Source organism: Musca vetustissima, unplaced genomic scaffold (assembly GCF_032173495.1).
Source record: "Musca vetustissima isolate MV318-11 ecotype Yass unplaced genomic scaffold, APGP_CSIRO_Mvet_v1 utg3344, whole genome shotgun sequence".
In the NCBI taxonomy this organism is placed as follows: Eukaryota; Metazoa; Arthropoda; class Insecta; order Diptera; family Muscidae; genus Musca; species Musca vetustissima.
This window is the reverse complement of record NW_026885918.1, coordinates 364,008-378,921: the sequence shown is the minus strand read 5'-3', so window position 1 is coordinate 378,921 and position 14,914 is coordinate 364,008. Positions and strand designations below refer to the sequence as shown.

Genomic DNA, 14,914 nt, shown 5'->3' with positions numbered 1-14,914 from the left:
ATTTACAATATTCGGTATGTTTAATTTTGGTGCACTAAGATACTTCAGTTGACTTTCTCTCAACATTTCTCTAACATTCTCACTTTCTCTGACGCTCTCTTTCCACAACAAATATTTCCTCATTGGATTTTCGCGGGATTTGTTGTTTGATTTGTTTGGTCGCTCGGTTGGTTGTCTGGCTGGATGGTTGGTTGGTTCGTTAGTTGGTTGCTTTGGTAAATTATGTGTGATGTGTGACAACAAATTTGTTTGATAACACCAACAAAACAAAGAAAATAAAATAACACATTTCTTCCTTAAGGCCGAAAAGCATTTACCTTGCAGAAGGTGTTGTAATTAAAATTTAACAAAACAAATAGTAATTATTTCTATTAAAAATGGCTAGTGAAAAGGGTTCCGGTTCGGAAGAACCCTTGGTACCCGATGAATTTGATGATCAATTCTATAAGGATTTATTGAGTAAAATACCAGAGGTAAATTGGAAAATGAAATATTAGATTGTACCATTGGAAATAATTCAATTTTTGTTTAAGGCCACCAAGGCATTACGCCAAAAGGATACCCAAGATAATGCGGATAATGTACAACGCCTACTGATATGTAGCAATCGCTACAAATGCAATTGGTTTCTGGAACAAACAAAATGTCAAGATCTAGATGCAGAAGTGATACGACTAAATGGCCAGCTCGATGATGCACGAAAAATGTCGGAATTGGATCAAGAGACCATAGCTCAATTAAGAGAGGTTATTGGTAAGTGGTTGTGGTGTATTACAAAAACAAGTTGCATTTTGTAGTGGTGTGTTTGTGTTTTCTTTCTAGAAAGTGCCTGGCGCCAAAAGGATGCTGCCATATTACGCGAACAAACCGCCCAAGATGAGCTGACAAAACTCAAAGAAATTGTCGATGATCAGGCGGAGACAATAAAAAATCTCAGTGATAGCAGGGCTAATTTGAAGCAGTAAGTAATGGAGAGATTTTCCAGAAGTATGTAGATAAATTGAAATGGTTTTTTGTAGTCGCCGAGATGACAACAAGGAAAAGGAAAATCTGAAAAGTGAAATTAAAGATCTCAACAAACGTTTGCAAATGCAGCGAAACTACACCACCGAATTGGAGGCATTAAATCACACCTTGGAGGAGAAAAATAAGAATTTAATAAAGGTTTTAGATGTAAGTAAATTCGGTAGAGAATAGAAACAATTATTTTAAGATTAAATGTATTTCTCCAAAGGAAACTTCTACTGAGGCTTTCAATAGCAAGAAACGCATTGATGCCCTTACCAAAGATCTGAATCAAATGAAAACCGATGAACTGAAATATACCGAACAAATTGCCATGTCCAAGCTACAACTGGAAAAATTAACCAAAATGAAAGTTCGTCAAAATCTCCAGATTTTATCACTGAAAACTAATTTGGAACATCTGAATACTCAACACAATGTGACGTGTAACAAATTGGCCAAAATCACTGTCGATCTGGAATATGCCATACAGGAGAGAGATAAGAATAAACGTGATTTGGCACAAAAGACAAATCTATTGAAGGTAAGACCGAACTCTAAAAATTGCGATAAAAATTAATGTACTATTAATGTAATTTGTTTCCCTGAAAACAGATACGAGAAGATGAGATAATCAAATGGAAGCAAGAGAATGCGAAGTTGGCGAAATTGCAAGACAACGCTTCACGCAAATACTGTACCTTGGAGGAGTCTCGTAAGGAAATTGAAGAAGAGAATCTAAGACTGAAGTAGGTATAGTTTTAAATAAAGTTCAGATCATATATCCAGAGAGAGGGAGAGATTTTCGACAGATGTGATAAAAATTGCAGTTACATTAATTTTCCAGAAAAGTGCATATATCCCGAATCAGAAAAAAATGATGCCCGAGGGAAGGCTGCCGTCGTTGAGCCGTGCTTTTATTTTCCATGACAATCTCAAATATCTCGAATCGGCAAAGATCTAGAATATACCTAAATTGTCAACTGAAAGGCCTTTCCGAAGATGGCATGCTGGTAGAACTGGTCGAACCGTCTGGGAGTGGTGGTTTATAAAACAGGAAGGTTCCTAATTGTTTCCAGAAATTCTGGTAAAAACTGATTTCTACACTGGAAAGAGGATTTCAATTCAATTTCCATTGATGCTGATGCTCGCTGGCAGAATGGTTAGAAGTGTATTTTTGTAACTTTAGGCTTGTGACTATAAGGGTATATACATTTGAATACCGCAAAAGTGTGGCTCATCGAAATATTGGTTTTAGACTCCATGTTTCTTTGGATCAAAACCTTTTTAGACAATTTGGAGTCGATTTAGAAATATCCGTCCGTCTGTCTGTATGTCTGGCCGGCTGGTTCACACGATAACTCTCGAAGTGGGTAACTGATTTCGTCCAAACTTTGCACATCGTAATATTTCGTCCAAACTTAGTTCAAGTTCGAAGATGGAGAATATCGGTACACTCTTACTAGAACCTCCACAACAAAATGTGATTTGAACCAAATGTTGTACACCCTATTTCTTACCAAGCCTAGATCAAGTCCGAAGATGAGATCCATTGGTCCACTTCTTTTAGCACATTCCACACAAAGTGTCAACACTTTCAATATTTGTAAATCCAATATTATGCGAATGGAACTTTGAACACCTATTATCATTACCAAGTCTAGATGAAGTCCGTAGATGGGACCTATTGGTCCTCTCAATATTTATTAAAACAAAATCAGACAAACGGACTATCCAAATTGAACCAAACTTTTCACAACCGAATCAAGTCCAAAGATGGGACCCTTTGGCCTACTCCTTCAGGTACCTCCCCCTCAAGTGCACAACCTATTATATTTTCTGCTGCTGTGAATGGGTATAGCATGAATGCGGTATTGTGGTACTATCTAGATGACTGCAACTGTATGAATGCAATTCAAACCAGCCTCTAAGGCCTCTTGATTTAAAGGTGTGTACCCTAGAACTCTCTCTATAGCCTGAATATTTCTCTTTTCTCTGTCTGGTCGGAGGAATCCAGTCCATAAGTCTATGACAGTTCCCTCCATGGGGGGTCATGTCATGAGGATATACCCTGTTGGCGTTCTCAGGACGAAATTCTGGCAGGCCTGAATGTTCTTGTACTGCATATCACTTACATTTGCAAACCACATAGCTTACCACTGATCGGCTATTGACTTACAAAGGATCAGGGCAACTTGTTATCCTCCCCACCATTCAAACATGTTCGAGATTTTGCAATGGGTTTTGTTGTCCTCCAAGAACACGTACTTCCAAAATACATTTACTTCGGTAAAGAACTGTGGATTCAACTCTCAAAATACCAAAAGGGGAAGGTACTGTTATATGGAAAATGTTCTGCGAAGAAGTTTTTTCTACGCTCTAAAACATAGATCGGAATTTTTCAGGCACTTCAGTTGAACTAAGAACCCTCAGTAAAATAAAAAATGTGATATCTGTATAGGGAGGCTATATCAAAACATGAACATATATATAAAATTGTTTATGGAATGCTATATTAAAGGCACTTCGGTTTGGAAATGAGCCTAGAACCATCGAAGTACCTAAAATTGGGCCCGAACTTTATATTGCGGCTATGTCGTAACCTTTACTGATAACCTTCCGTAAATATATTTTACAATCTCCATAATCGCAAAATCCCAATTACACACTCTCCGTTTAAAAAATGTGATTTAAGGGAACCCCACCCATTCTCGATTTTAATTTTTCAAGTTAAAAAATAAGGAAGATCTTCACCGATTGGCTTTATCCTAGTTCATACGATAGCTATACACTCACAGAGAAACGTGTAAAAATTTGAAATCGATTGGGTTATTAGTTTTTGAGTTATCGTGCCCGCCATTCGCAAAAGAGAAAAACGCGTTTAAAGTTTGAGAAGCCCTTTAGCCGTCACTTGATGCTGACACAATAAATCGGTTATATCTTCAAGAGTTCTTGAGATTTTCACTTGAAATTTTATAGAGACATTCTTGTATTAGTGTAGAATCGAATTAAATCAAAAAAATTTTGACCCCGAGAATGGGGGGTCCCCTTAAATCTTCAAAATATTTTCCATACCAAACATTCCAGTAGACAGCTATAGATAGAAGACCTTCTTTTTCATACCTTGTACAGTCCTTCAATATGTCTTCATAAATAGAGCACCATCCTCAGCTCTTTTATGTATAAAAGACCTTCAACACCTATTATGTAGCTGAAAAAAAGCTTAAACAATTCGTCTTCAGCCCTGAATTGAAGAGCTTCTACAGATACAACCTAAGTATGTCTTAAGTAGATTGAATCCTAGCAATTCACACGTTTACCCTAATTACTTTTTTTCATATGGGTGATTCTCAGTTACACCCACACATCTATTTACAAAATTGTTGACAAACCTGATCGATAGCTGCAAAAAAAAATAAACTTTAGTTTTTGATTTGATTTTTGTGCTTTCTATTTCAGAACCCAATTCAATACACAAGATAAAGAATTCGAAGCCCTGCGACGACTCGTACAACAATTCGAAAGAAATAACAACAACCTGACTAAGGAAAGAGATGCTCTCAAAAGGGATTTGTTGGCGGAACATAAAACAGCTGAGGAGTCTCAACAAACTGTACAAGAAACTCAACATGAAATCAGAGCCCTCAAGGACTCGCTGCTGTTGCAAGAGCGGAAAAATAAAAAACTCAACGAAGAAATTATACTCCTGAATAATGAAAAGTCCAAGAAGACAGATGAAATTCAGAGTCTGCTGGATAAAATGGATAGTTTGCAAAGTAAGTATCCAAACACAATTAAATCAAAATTATATAATACATTTTTAGTTTTCATTCATTTTTTGCTTAGATAAAATCCACCTCAAAGAATCCTATGAACTTGAATTGAAACGCACGGTCAGTGATGCTGAGACTCAATATTCTAAAATGAAAACTCAATATGATATGTTGGTCAATGAAAACAATTCAAATTTGCGTACGATACAAAATCTGAATGAGGAGAAATTCAAACTTCGCACGAATATTGAAAATCTACAAAACACCATTGAAACGTTGAAGGGTAAGGTGGCCTATCGTGATGGTGAGATAGGCAAATTGCAATTACAAATCGATAAAATGGAAAAGGAGCGACGTATGCTGAAAAATGAATTACGTACGTCGCAGCTAAATCATCAACACACCCGAGCCGAACTGTACGAAAAGAAAAAAGAAAATGATAAATTTCTTAAATCACAACAGGAAGAAGTTAAGAAAATGACCCGCCTCCAAAGGGAGTTGGACAATTTAATCGATGAAAAGAATTCTGTGTGTGCTGCTCTAACCCGCAAGGAGGAACTGTTTAACGATCTGAAAACCGAGTTGGAAAATCTTCAACGAAGTCATGATATATTGCAAACGGAATTCTCAAAAAATTGTGATGATATGAAATTGATGAGGGTGGAAATTAAGAATTTACTTACCGAACGTAATGTGCTGCGTAAGGACCGTGAGAGTGCAGCCAATTTGAGGCATGAACTGTTGCAAATGCATCGTGTCCTCAATCAGCAGCGTGTAAAGGCGCGAGCTCTGCAGGAGGAAATGATGACACCCATGAATGTTCATCGTTGGCGTAATTTGAAGGGTAAAGATCCGCACAAGTGTGATTTGATACAGAAGATACAATTTCTGAGAAGGTTAGTTGAACAGAAAAAAATAATTGGAAATTATTTATTTTTTGGAATTGGTAATATGTCATTTGAAAAATATTGTGTCACATTTTCACAATACCAAACATGAACTTGTTTGCAAAAAATCTTCCTCACCCTTCGGCTATAACCCATCTTCAACTTTATGCATACATTGTTAAAATATTTGGTTATGCGAAGTTAAGTTCAAATCGAATAGCATAATATTATAAATCAAGATAAAAAGTGTCTGTCGGTTTGACGATCGACTTGCGGAGGTCTTCGGAATTGCACAAAGGTTTTATTATTCGCTTTATAAAGTTATATATTATTATCAAAGATTTTTCGGATTTAATGTGGATCAAATCGGTTACTTAATTCGCTTCAAACTAAATTTATAAATATTGACCTTTTGTGGGGGAGGTACCAGAGGCAGTAGGATAATGGGTCCCATCTTCGGACCTGATAAAGGCTTAGTAAAGATAATTGTTTGTGCAAAGTTCAAATCGGATGTCCCTTTTGCCTGGTATAGGATTTACAAATTTTACACGTTTTGGGGGTGATACCACAAGTGGGTCCCAACTTCGGACCTGTTCTAGGCTTGGTAAAGATAATAAGTTGTGCAAAGTTTGGTTAAAATCCGATATTCCATTTGCCTGATATTGGTTTTATAAATATTGAAAAATTTGACCAATTTGACCATTGGTGGAGGTGGACCTGATGTAGGCTTGGTGAAAATAATATGTTGTTCAAAGTTTAGTTCAAATCGGACATTCCATTCGCCTGATATTGATTTTGCAAATATTGGAAATGTTAACCGTTTGTGGGGGTGGTACCAGAAGGAGTGGGCCAATGGGTCCCATCTTCGAACTTAATCTAGGCTTGGTAAAGATAATAGGTTGTGGTTGGTTCAAATAGGATATTTCTTTCACATGCTATTATAAAATTAAATTTCAGCAAAATTTTGACCATTTTGTGGGGGAGGTACCAGATTGAGTGGACTGATATTCCCCATTTTCGAACTTGAAGAAATATTATGATGTTTAAAGTTTGGATTAAATCTGTTATTCCCTTCAAAAGTTATCAAGCGCACCAACCAGTTATACAAACGGATGGACATCGTTTCCACGACAGAGGGGTCTACGATCTGAAACTACACCGAGTCTTACTTGGCCAACGTGTGCCGATTGTGTAAAAGCAATAGAGCTGCTACAACAACGACGGATGGACACTTGTAATTCTGATCCAAATTGTGTGAAATGGATTTGGCTCAAAGAATTATGGGGTCTAAAACCAATGTTTGATGAGGCACATTTTGGACGTCATTAGCCATTAGACTAATTCAGACACATATCTGTGAAAAATATAAACCGAAAGGGAAAGTTGTTGACAGGTGTGATATTCGAGATCGATTCGGGAGAAAGAACATAGACAGCTTCGAAATGCCTCTTCATTAATACAACAAAACTCTTGCATAAGGAATGGGAAATTCTACTTCCTAAATAACTATATAAATAGCCATTCGAATTGATTTGTTGGGGATAGGAGCGATCAAGAAAGGTTGGTGTAAAAGGAGTTCACTCAGGAAAGGCAAAGTTATATCAAGAAATCTGAACTGTTTCCAAAATGTTTTTCAATTAAAAACTGTTAGCAAATCGACCATGGTTTGATTTGGTCCAATTGAAGTATTTTTGAGAGTTTATTACCAGTTATTTCTTGATTTTCTTAAAATTCTCCATTTTGCAGACAACTTCTACACTACAATGTAACAAATTTGGAACAAGAACGAGCCTTAAAAGAATCCCAACGACTATATAGTACCTTAAAAGAATTCATTGTCAAGCTGCCAAGTATTAAAATCAAGGAAGAATTAAATGAAGTTAAGGTACGTATGATTTACACCATTCGCTTCTATTATTTAAAAATTTGTTTTCCCACTAGTCTGCCCTAACACTCAAAACCCGAAAATTAAAAGCATTGAAAGCAGAAATATCCGTTAAAAGTATTGAAGAGAAATCCCATATTGTAGAATTGGAGGAATTGAAAAACGATTTGACAAAGGTGAAAAATCAATTGCTAAACGAAAGAAAAACCAAAGAGAAGCTACTGCTGGAAAGGCAAACAATAATGCAAATGCAATGTATGTCCGCACCAGCGCATCTACAGACACAGTTTACACCCTCGCTGAAACATCCAAATGGTATTTAAGAGTAAATTAAGTATTCAATCCAATTTAAAGGTATTTGATATTGATTTCAAATTTACAAAATATATATTTAAGATATTAAAAGCTATTCCAATTTCTCATTCGATTTATTTGAATCGGTATTTTTCCATGATGGTTCTGTGGTTGTAAAAACGCAATCAACATAATTCTCTTGACTCGAATAGTCGGTGGTGGGTTCCAGTAAACTTGACAGGGAATTGAGGGTATCCTCTGTGGCACACATCTGTACCTTGGTCATTTTTAAAGTTGTCTTAAATTCATCGATAATACATTCACGGGCCTTCAATTCAATTGCATCGATAGCCAATTCAGCGCTGAGTGCTTTTAATTTCTTCAATTGTTTTTTGTTAATACGCTGTTCATGAAAGAAAAAAGAAGATATATTAAATGTATTGTATACTAACATTGTATTCAATTTGTTTAAAATTGGAGAAAAAATACTTACTTGAGTTTCAACAAGCTTCTGTTTTACATTTGTTGTAGGCAAATTTTCCAAAATTCGCTTTAGTGTTTGACTTATTTTCTGCGATTCTTGTAATTGATTTTGTAGATTCAACTTTTCAGTTTCTTGTTTTAAAAGACGCCTGGAAATAAAAAAAAATTGTGTAATTAAATAAGTGTGTGACAACCTTATAAGGTGTATATATTTTGATCGGCGTCGAATTTTTAAATAATCTCGAGCCTAAAAGTGTGATTGCAATATGTAACACAGTTCTTTGTCATTTTACACCGAGTTTAGTCCAATTATAAAGATTTGTATACCTTCAGACTTATGGCTAATTAGAGTATATACACTTTGATCGGTCCACTCCATTCCAGGTACCATCCCCAGAAAATTATCAAAATTGAGTAAACAAATGATTTTTAAATCATGCGAACGGACTATCCGATTTGAAATAAACTTGATAAAACCTAGTATCTTTACGAAGCCCAGATCAAGTAGGAATATGGGATCCAGTTGTCCACTGCTTCTGGACCAAAGGGTTAAAATTTTCAATATTTTTAAATACTGTATCAGGCAAATGGAATGTCCAAGTTGAACCAAACATTGTACAACCTATTATCTATACCAAGTCCACTCCTTCTGGTACCTCCCCCCAAAGAGTCAAAATTTGCAATATTTATAAACCCAATTTCAGGCGAATAGAATGTTCGATTTACCTTGCACAACCTATTATCTCTACCAAGCCCAGATCAAGTCCGAAGATGAGACCCAATGGAGTGCCTTTAGGTACCTCCCCCACAAAATGGTATTTTTTAATATGATGCGAACTGACTATCCGATTTGAACCCAACTTTGTATAACCTATACCATTACGAAGCGTAGATGAAGTCCGAAGATCGAATCCATTGGTCTACTGGACACACTGATCTAAATTTGTCTGCACCCAAATTTCAGCAGAGATTTAAGGACCTGTTTACTCCGTGGGCCATTCGAAAATGTAATCGATAGACCCCTCTGTCGTGGAAACAATTCCGACTATATTGTTGATAAAGTTAATTCTGTGGCACTCTCATCTCCCCAAGTACATTTAGTGTATTCATATATTTCCTAGAAATCTAAATTATGCCATTGAACCGCGTGGAATACAGCTGAAATAAAAAATGTAAAAATCGCAAACCTTTGTAACATTTGCACCTTTGACAAAAGCTGGAATTTCGGTGGATCTTCACCTTTGAGAATACGCCAACGATGTATACCAGTTGGTGTTTTCGCATCTTCGGTTAAGGCGCGAACTCGTACCCGCTCCTGATTTAATGACCTTTGCAAACGGATAATTTCCTCACGCATATTGGCCGTACTTTTAATGGTACGTGACAGGCATTCACGTTCCGTCTGCAGATTGCTAATTTCCATTTTCAATAGGCGTATATCTTCAACGCGTTGATTGTATTGGGTTTGACCTAGAATCACATTAAAAAATATATTCCAGTAGAAATTACTTTTATGAAAAAAAAAAAAATAATTCGTAAATCCAATTCAAATCTTACTGCTATTTTCAAACCATCTCATTGTGTAGACCCACCTTGATCCAATGCCGTCTGGGTAATACACAATTTCTCCTTCAGCAGTACAATTTCATCGTTGCGCCTAACCATTTGCAAACCTATCAGATTTTTCTCTTTACGTGTCTCTTCCAATTCCTGTGCTATTTTCATAAATTTCAATTCATCATCCGATATGGTTTTCATCAATTGTTCATTTTTCAATTTCATCTCTTTCAAATCTTTGCGAACACCATTCAGGAGATTTTCTTTATTTCTTACTTCGGACTGTAGTTCTTTTTTGTCTGTATTCAAATGTTCAATGCGTAAATTAAGAGAATTGATTTTATTTTGATTGGCGGCAATTTCATTTGTTAGTTGGGTAATTTGATGAGAAGTTTTCTGGGATAAGAGTTTTATTAGCTAAAGTTATATAAAAAAACACAATCTTCGCTTACAGTCTGTAATAGCCGGAAATTGTCTCGTTCTTGTGTACAGGTCTCCAATGTTCGCTGCAATATCATTTTCTCCGAATGCACCGACTCCAGTTGTTTTTTCATATTAATCAAATCGTGATGCTTTTGTTGTAATTTTTCACTTAGATCGATTATTTGGGCGGTTTTCAGTTGTATTTGTTCTACAAATAAAATAAAGTGAGGATAAAGAATTACAAAATTTACTATACTCCACGGGGTAAATTGGAACAGCACCATCCTTATGTCTTTGTGCATATGTTTTTAACAGGCAAAAGAAAACGAGACAGACCCATGGTTCCTTTTGAGAATATGCATAGAATCGCTTTTTAAGTCGATTTATGCATGTACATCCGTCCGTCTGTCCATCTCAAATTGTAAACAAAGTACATGTCGCATTTTCGATTCGAATTGGATGAAATTTAGCACAGCTCATTTATTTGGCCCAAAGTTCCTTTATATCTTTCGATTAGCACGAAATTTGGAATAGCGTAAGAATTGAGTATCGAATGATGAGTGGTAAGTTTCGGAAAAATCGGTTCAGACTTCGCTATAGCTCCCATCAATATTTTCGTCCGATTTTATGAAAATGGTACTTTCCTTACTGGTTTAAACTATGTAATTGAAAGGTGCCATTAACCTATATAGGCTATTTTCTGTCCTGAGCGAACACAAAGTACCAAATTATTGCAAATTAAATTAGAATATGTGAAGTACCTCGCCCTCTGAAATTCTAATTCTAAAGGATTAATACTTAGAATAGAATGGAATCAGTTTTGGCGGTATTTGAGCAGTATGTGCCAAATGGTATTAATTCTCAATCTCATTGTATATATTTTAAATTCACGTCCACAAATTTTAGAACTCCTTTCCCCTCAAACCTACCCTGATAATATTCAATTTTTTCTTGTAACGTTTCAACTTCTTGGGCCATTTCATCACGTTCCTTTTCCGCTTTGGCAATATTGATTTTTGCCTCATCCACTTTTATATTCAGTTTATTGATATCCAAACGTAAACTGTCAATGGTATTGCTCTGCATCATTATTGTGTGACGTAAATCGGCAATTTGATTATTCAATTTGGTGACATCACTTCTCAGGTTATCACGTTCCCTTTGAACATTGTCCTTGAGACGGCGTAAATCATCGAATTTTTGTGCCGAATTCAAAAGATCTTTTTCCAAGGAGTTGGCTTGATTTCTGAAAATAAATTGACCAATATTTTTATATAAATAATTCATTCTTTTTTTCTCACTTCATCCGTATGATATCCTCGTTAAGACCATTATTGATACGATTGATTTTATATAGTTTAGATGATACCGAGCTATGATCCTGCACTGCCTTTTTATATTTATTTGTCAATTGATTTATGGTATGTCCTTTGACCTTGTCCTCGAGACGCTGTGCTCGAATTGTATCGTCTGCTTCTTTTTGCGTTTTATGCAAATCTGCAATTTCATCTTCGTATTTGGTCAATTGTTTTGCTTGTAGGGCATTGTCATTTTTTAGCTTATCAGCAGCTATCTTTAGGCGATCATATTCTCCGGATTTTTTATTAAGTGCGGCAATTGTATCATTGAGCTAAAAGAAAATAAGATTAATCAATTTATTAATGGCGTATGAGTAATATGAATATTTACATATATTATACGATACTACGTCCATGACGTTCTAAGTGAAAAATGTAGGAGGTTATATGTTAAAAAAATTGGTATGTATTGATGTCTCAAGACGACTCAACATGGACAAGAAACAAAAAATAAAAATTCTGATGTATGTTAAATTTCCTGAAAATCTGTTCAGATTTAGATATAGCTCACATATATATTTTCTTTTGATTTAAGGTAAATGACGCACCAAAATACCTATATATCTTTCGATTTGAACGATATTTGGCATAGCGTACTAATTTAAGTCCAGAACGATGTGTTTTAAATTTCATGAAAATCGGTTCAGATTTAGATATAGCTCTCATATATATTTTCGTCGGATTTAAGGTAAATGGCGCACCAAAGTACCTATATATTATTCGATTTGCACGAAATTTGGCATAGCGTACTAAATTAAGTCTAGAGTGATGTGTGTTAAGTTTCATGAAAATCGGTTCAGATATAGATATAGCTCTCATATATTTTTTCGTCCGATTTAAGGTATATGGTGCACCAAAGTACCTATATATGTATCTTTCGATTTGCACGAAATTTGGCATAGCGTACTGAATTAGACTCAGTTCAACGATGTGTGTTAAATTTGGTGAAAAACGATTCAGATTTTAATAGAGCTCCCATATATATATTTTCGTCCGATTTTAGGTAAATAGTGCACCAAAGTCCCTATATAGCCTTTATTTGCACCAAATATGGCATAGTGTACTGAATTGAGTGTAGAATGATAAGTGGTGAGTTTCGGGAAAATCGGTTCAGATTTAGATATAGCTCCCATATATATATTCGTCCGATAAATAGTGCACCAAAGTGCCTATATATCCTTCGATTTGCACGAAATTTGGCATAGCGTACTGAATTGAGCCTAGAATGATGAGTGGTGAGTTTCGGGAACATCGATTCAGATTTCGATATAGCTCCCATATATATTTTCGTCCGATTTTAAGTAAATATTACTTTCCTTACTGGTTTAAACTATGTAATTAAAAGGTTCCAATTATTTTCTGTCCTGAGAGAACCCAAAGTGCCAAATTATTGCAAATTAAATTAGAATATGTGAGGTAATTCGCCCTCTGAAATTCTAAACTAAAGAATAAATACTTAGGAATCAGTTTTTGGGGGTTATATATAAAACATAGACCAACATTCTACAATTTTCGTCCTTATAGTCTTTTATCTTCAGATAATAATTGCTACCAATTACGTTGGAAAGCGTAGATAGGAATTACGAAATGTCAAAACTTTTCGGCTTTGAGGTATTTTATCCTCTCAGATCCCAGATCCAAAATTAAAGCCAATTTGATTGGTTATACGAAAATACACTTTGAATGACAAACATTGTGGAAGGGTTTCAAAGCTCTTTTATAAATATTACAGACTCTATCACACAAGCGGATATTGAAATTGTACTCTCCGACGAATATTTAGAGGTGTTTCAGTCGCAATGATATTTTATTCTTAAACTTTCATATTATGTTAGGGGATATAAAATTACCTCTTTTGTGGTGGCATCCAATTTATCCAATGTCTTATGATTTATGTCCTTCTGATCTTCCAAATTATTCATTAACGTTCGGATTTTCGTATCCAAATTTTGTTTTTCCGATGCTAAAACTTTGACACGCACACCCATTTTATTCAGTGTATCCTCATGATTGTGTATTATATATTCCAATGATTCGGAATAGTAACGCTGGACCTGTAGGCGTTTTTCCAAATCGATAACTTCGCCATTGATGCGATCACGTTCACGTAAAATAATATTCTTATATTTCGATAAATGACCAAATCTAAAATAATGAATTTCACAAAATTTAATGGAACTCATAATGAATGACTAAAATTATTACTCAGCATTATCATCTTGTTTGTCCGCTTGTTTGCTTTCAAATGTTTCACATTTCATTAGGATCTCTTGGAATTTTTCTTGAGTCTCTTGTTCGCGTGTCAGAGAGGCATCGGATTCTTTCCATGCATTACCTGGTAATTACAATCAAATAGTAAATACATTTATTCTAAAATCAATCCTGAATATAGAGGGAATTCATATTTTGAATTTCATAGGTGTGTATATCTTAGTATACACAGTCGGGGTTTACACCTGTAATTTGCTATATTTTAGAGAGAATATATTATATTTAGAGAAATTTAGAAGAAAATAAAGAGCAACAGAACAGAGTTACGTATGTGTAGACCGCGAGTTACAATACTAAGAAACAACATTTACCCAACGCTTCCTTAAGATACTGCATTGATTCCTCCGAGGTGGCAGTCAATTCCAAAGCTAAACGAAATTTATTTTCAGCCCTAATTACTTGTGGCCTTAGCTCTTCGTTTTCTTTTAGCTGCTGGACATAACGACGATGTAAATTGTAAATAATATCGGTATACTTCTTTATCCTCGATGCTTCAAATGTTCGTCCTTTTTCCATAAGCATTTGTATAGTCTAGGAAGATTCAAAACAAAAATTTCATTTAAATGTATATGAAATATTCAATAATAAAACACAAGTTGTTACCTTATTAGCGCGATTGAAAAATTCATCATTAAGATCTGTTATCAAATCCAGTTCTCTTTCCAAAAATGATGTATCCGAATCTTGCAAGACCGGTTCGGGCTCTGGTTCAATAATTACTTTCTTTTTACCTTTCTTTCCTTTTTTACCACCACCACCGGCTCCAGCTTTTGCAACAGGAAGTTTCATTTTTGGAGGCATTTTTAATTGTGTAAATTTCTTCAATTATTCAGAATAAAATTTATTTTCATTTTTATTTTTTATTTTTTTATCAAAAAATTTCAATACAGTGGCACCCCTTTAAAAAATACCTGTTATCAGAGAGAAATTGGCTGTATTAATGGAGGGGAACGTGAAATATTAGTAGAGGGCAATTAT

General features: G+C 35.2%; 2 protein-coding genes across 2 annotated transcripts; one reads left to right on the top strand and one right to left on the bottom strand.

Moving 5' to 3' along the window:
• Positions 1-377: 377 nt before the first annotated feature.
• Positions 378-7,873, top strand: LOC133333279 (cilia- and flagella-associated protein 58). Its single transcript, XM_061541593.1, has 10 exons — positions 378-473; positions 534-753; positions 823-961; positions 1,020-1,173; positions 1,235-1,549; positions 1,621-1,754; positions 4,465-4,781; positions 4,852-5,674; positions 7,412-7,550; positions 7,607-7,873. Exons 1-10 carry the CDS (start codon positions 378-380, stop codon positions 7,871-7,873), a joined length of 2,604 nt encoding a protein of 867 aa, XP_061397577.1.
• Positions 7,874-7,956: 83 nt separating this feature from the next.
• Positions 7,957-14,737, bottom strand: LOC133333278 (cilia- and flagella-associated protein 58-like). Its single transcript, XM_061541592.1, has 11 exons — positions 14,540-14,737; positions 14,248-14,467; positions 13,871-14,000; positions 13,516-13,810; positions 11,609-11,937; positions 11,237-11,553; positions 10,337-10,515; positions 9,920-10,280; positions 9,515-9,797; positions 8,338-8,476; positions 7,957-8,247 (listed from the first exon to the last, which is right to left on the bottom strand). The coding sequence occupies exons 1-11, from the start codon at positions 14,735-14,737 to the stop codon at positions 7,957-7,959; spliced, it is 2,742 nt and encodes a 913-aa protein (XP_061397576.1).
• Positions 14,738-14,914: the final 177 nt, after the last annotated feature.

Coding starts and splice junctions, on each gene's coding strand:
- LOC133333278 (XM_061541592.1), bottom strand. CDS start 14,737: ATGCCTCCAAAAATGAAACTTCCTGTTGCAAAAGCTGGAGCCGGTGGT. Junction 11,554..11,608: donor GAGGATATCATACGGATGAA/GTGAGAAAAAAA, acceptor ATTTATTTTCAG/AAATCAAGCCAACTCCTTGG. Junction 8,248..8,337: donor AGAAGCTTGTTGAAACTCAA/GTAAGTATTTTT, acceptor TTTCATGAACAG/CGTATTAACAAAAAACAATT.
- LOC133333279 (XM_061541593.1), top strand. CDS start 378: ATGGCTAGTGAAAAGGGTTCCGGTTCGGAAGAACCCTTGGTACCCGAT. Junction 962..1,019: donor AGCAGGGCTAATTTGAAGCA/GTAAGTAATGGA, acceptor GGTTTTTTGTAG/TCGCCGAGATGACAACAAGG. Junction 1,755..4,464: donor GAAGAGAATCTAAGACTGAA/GTAGGTATAGTT, acceptor TTTCTATTTCAG/AACCCAATTCAATACACAAG.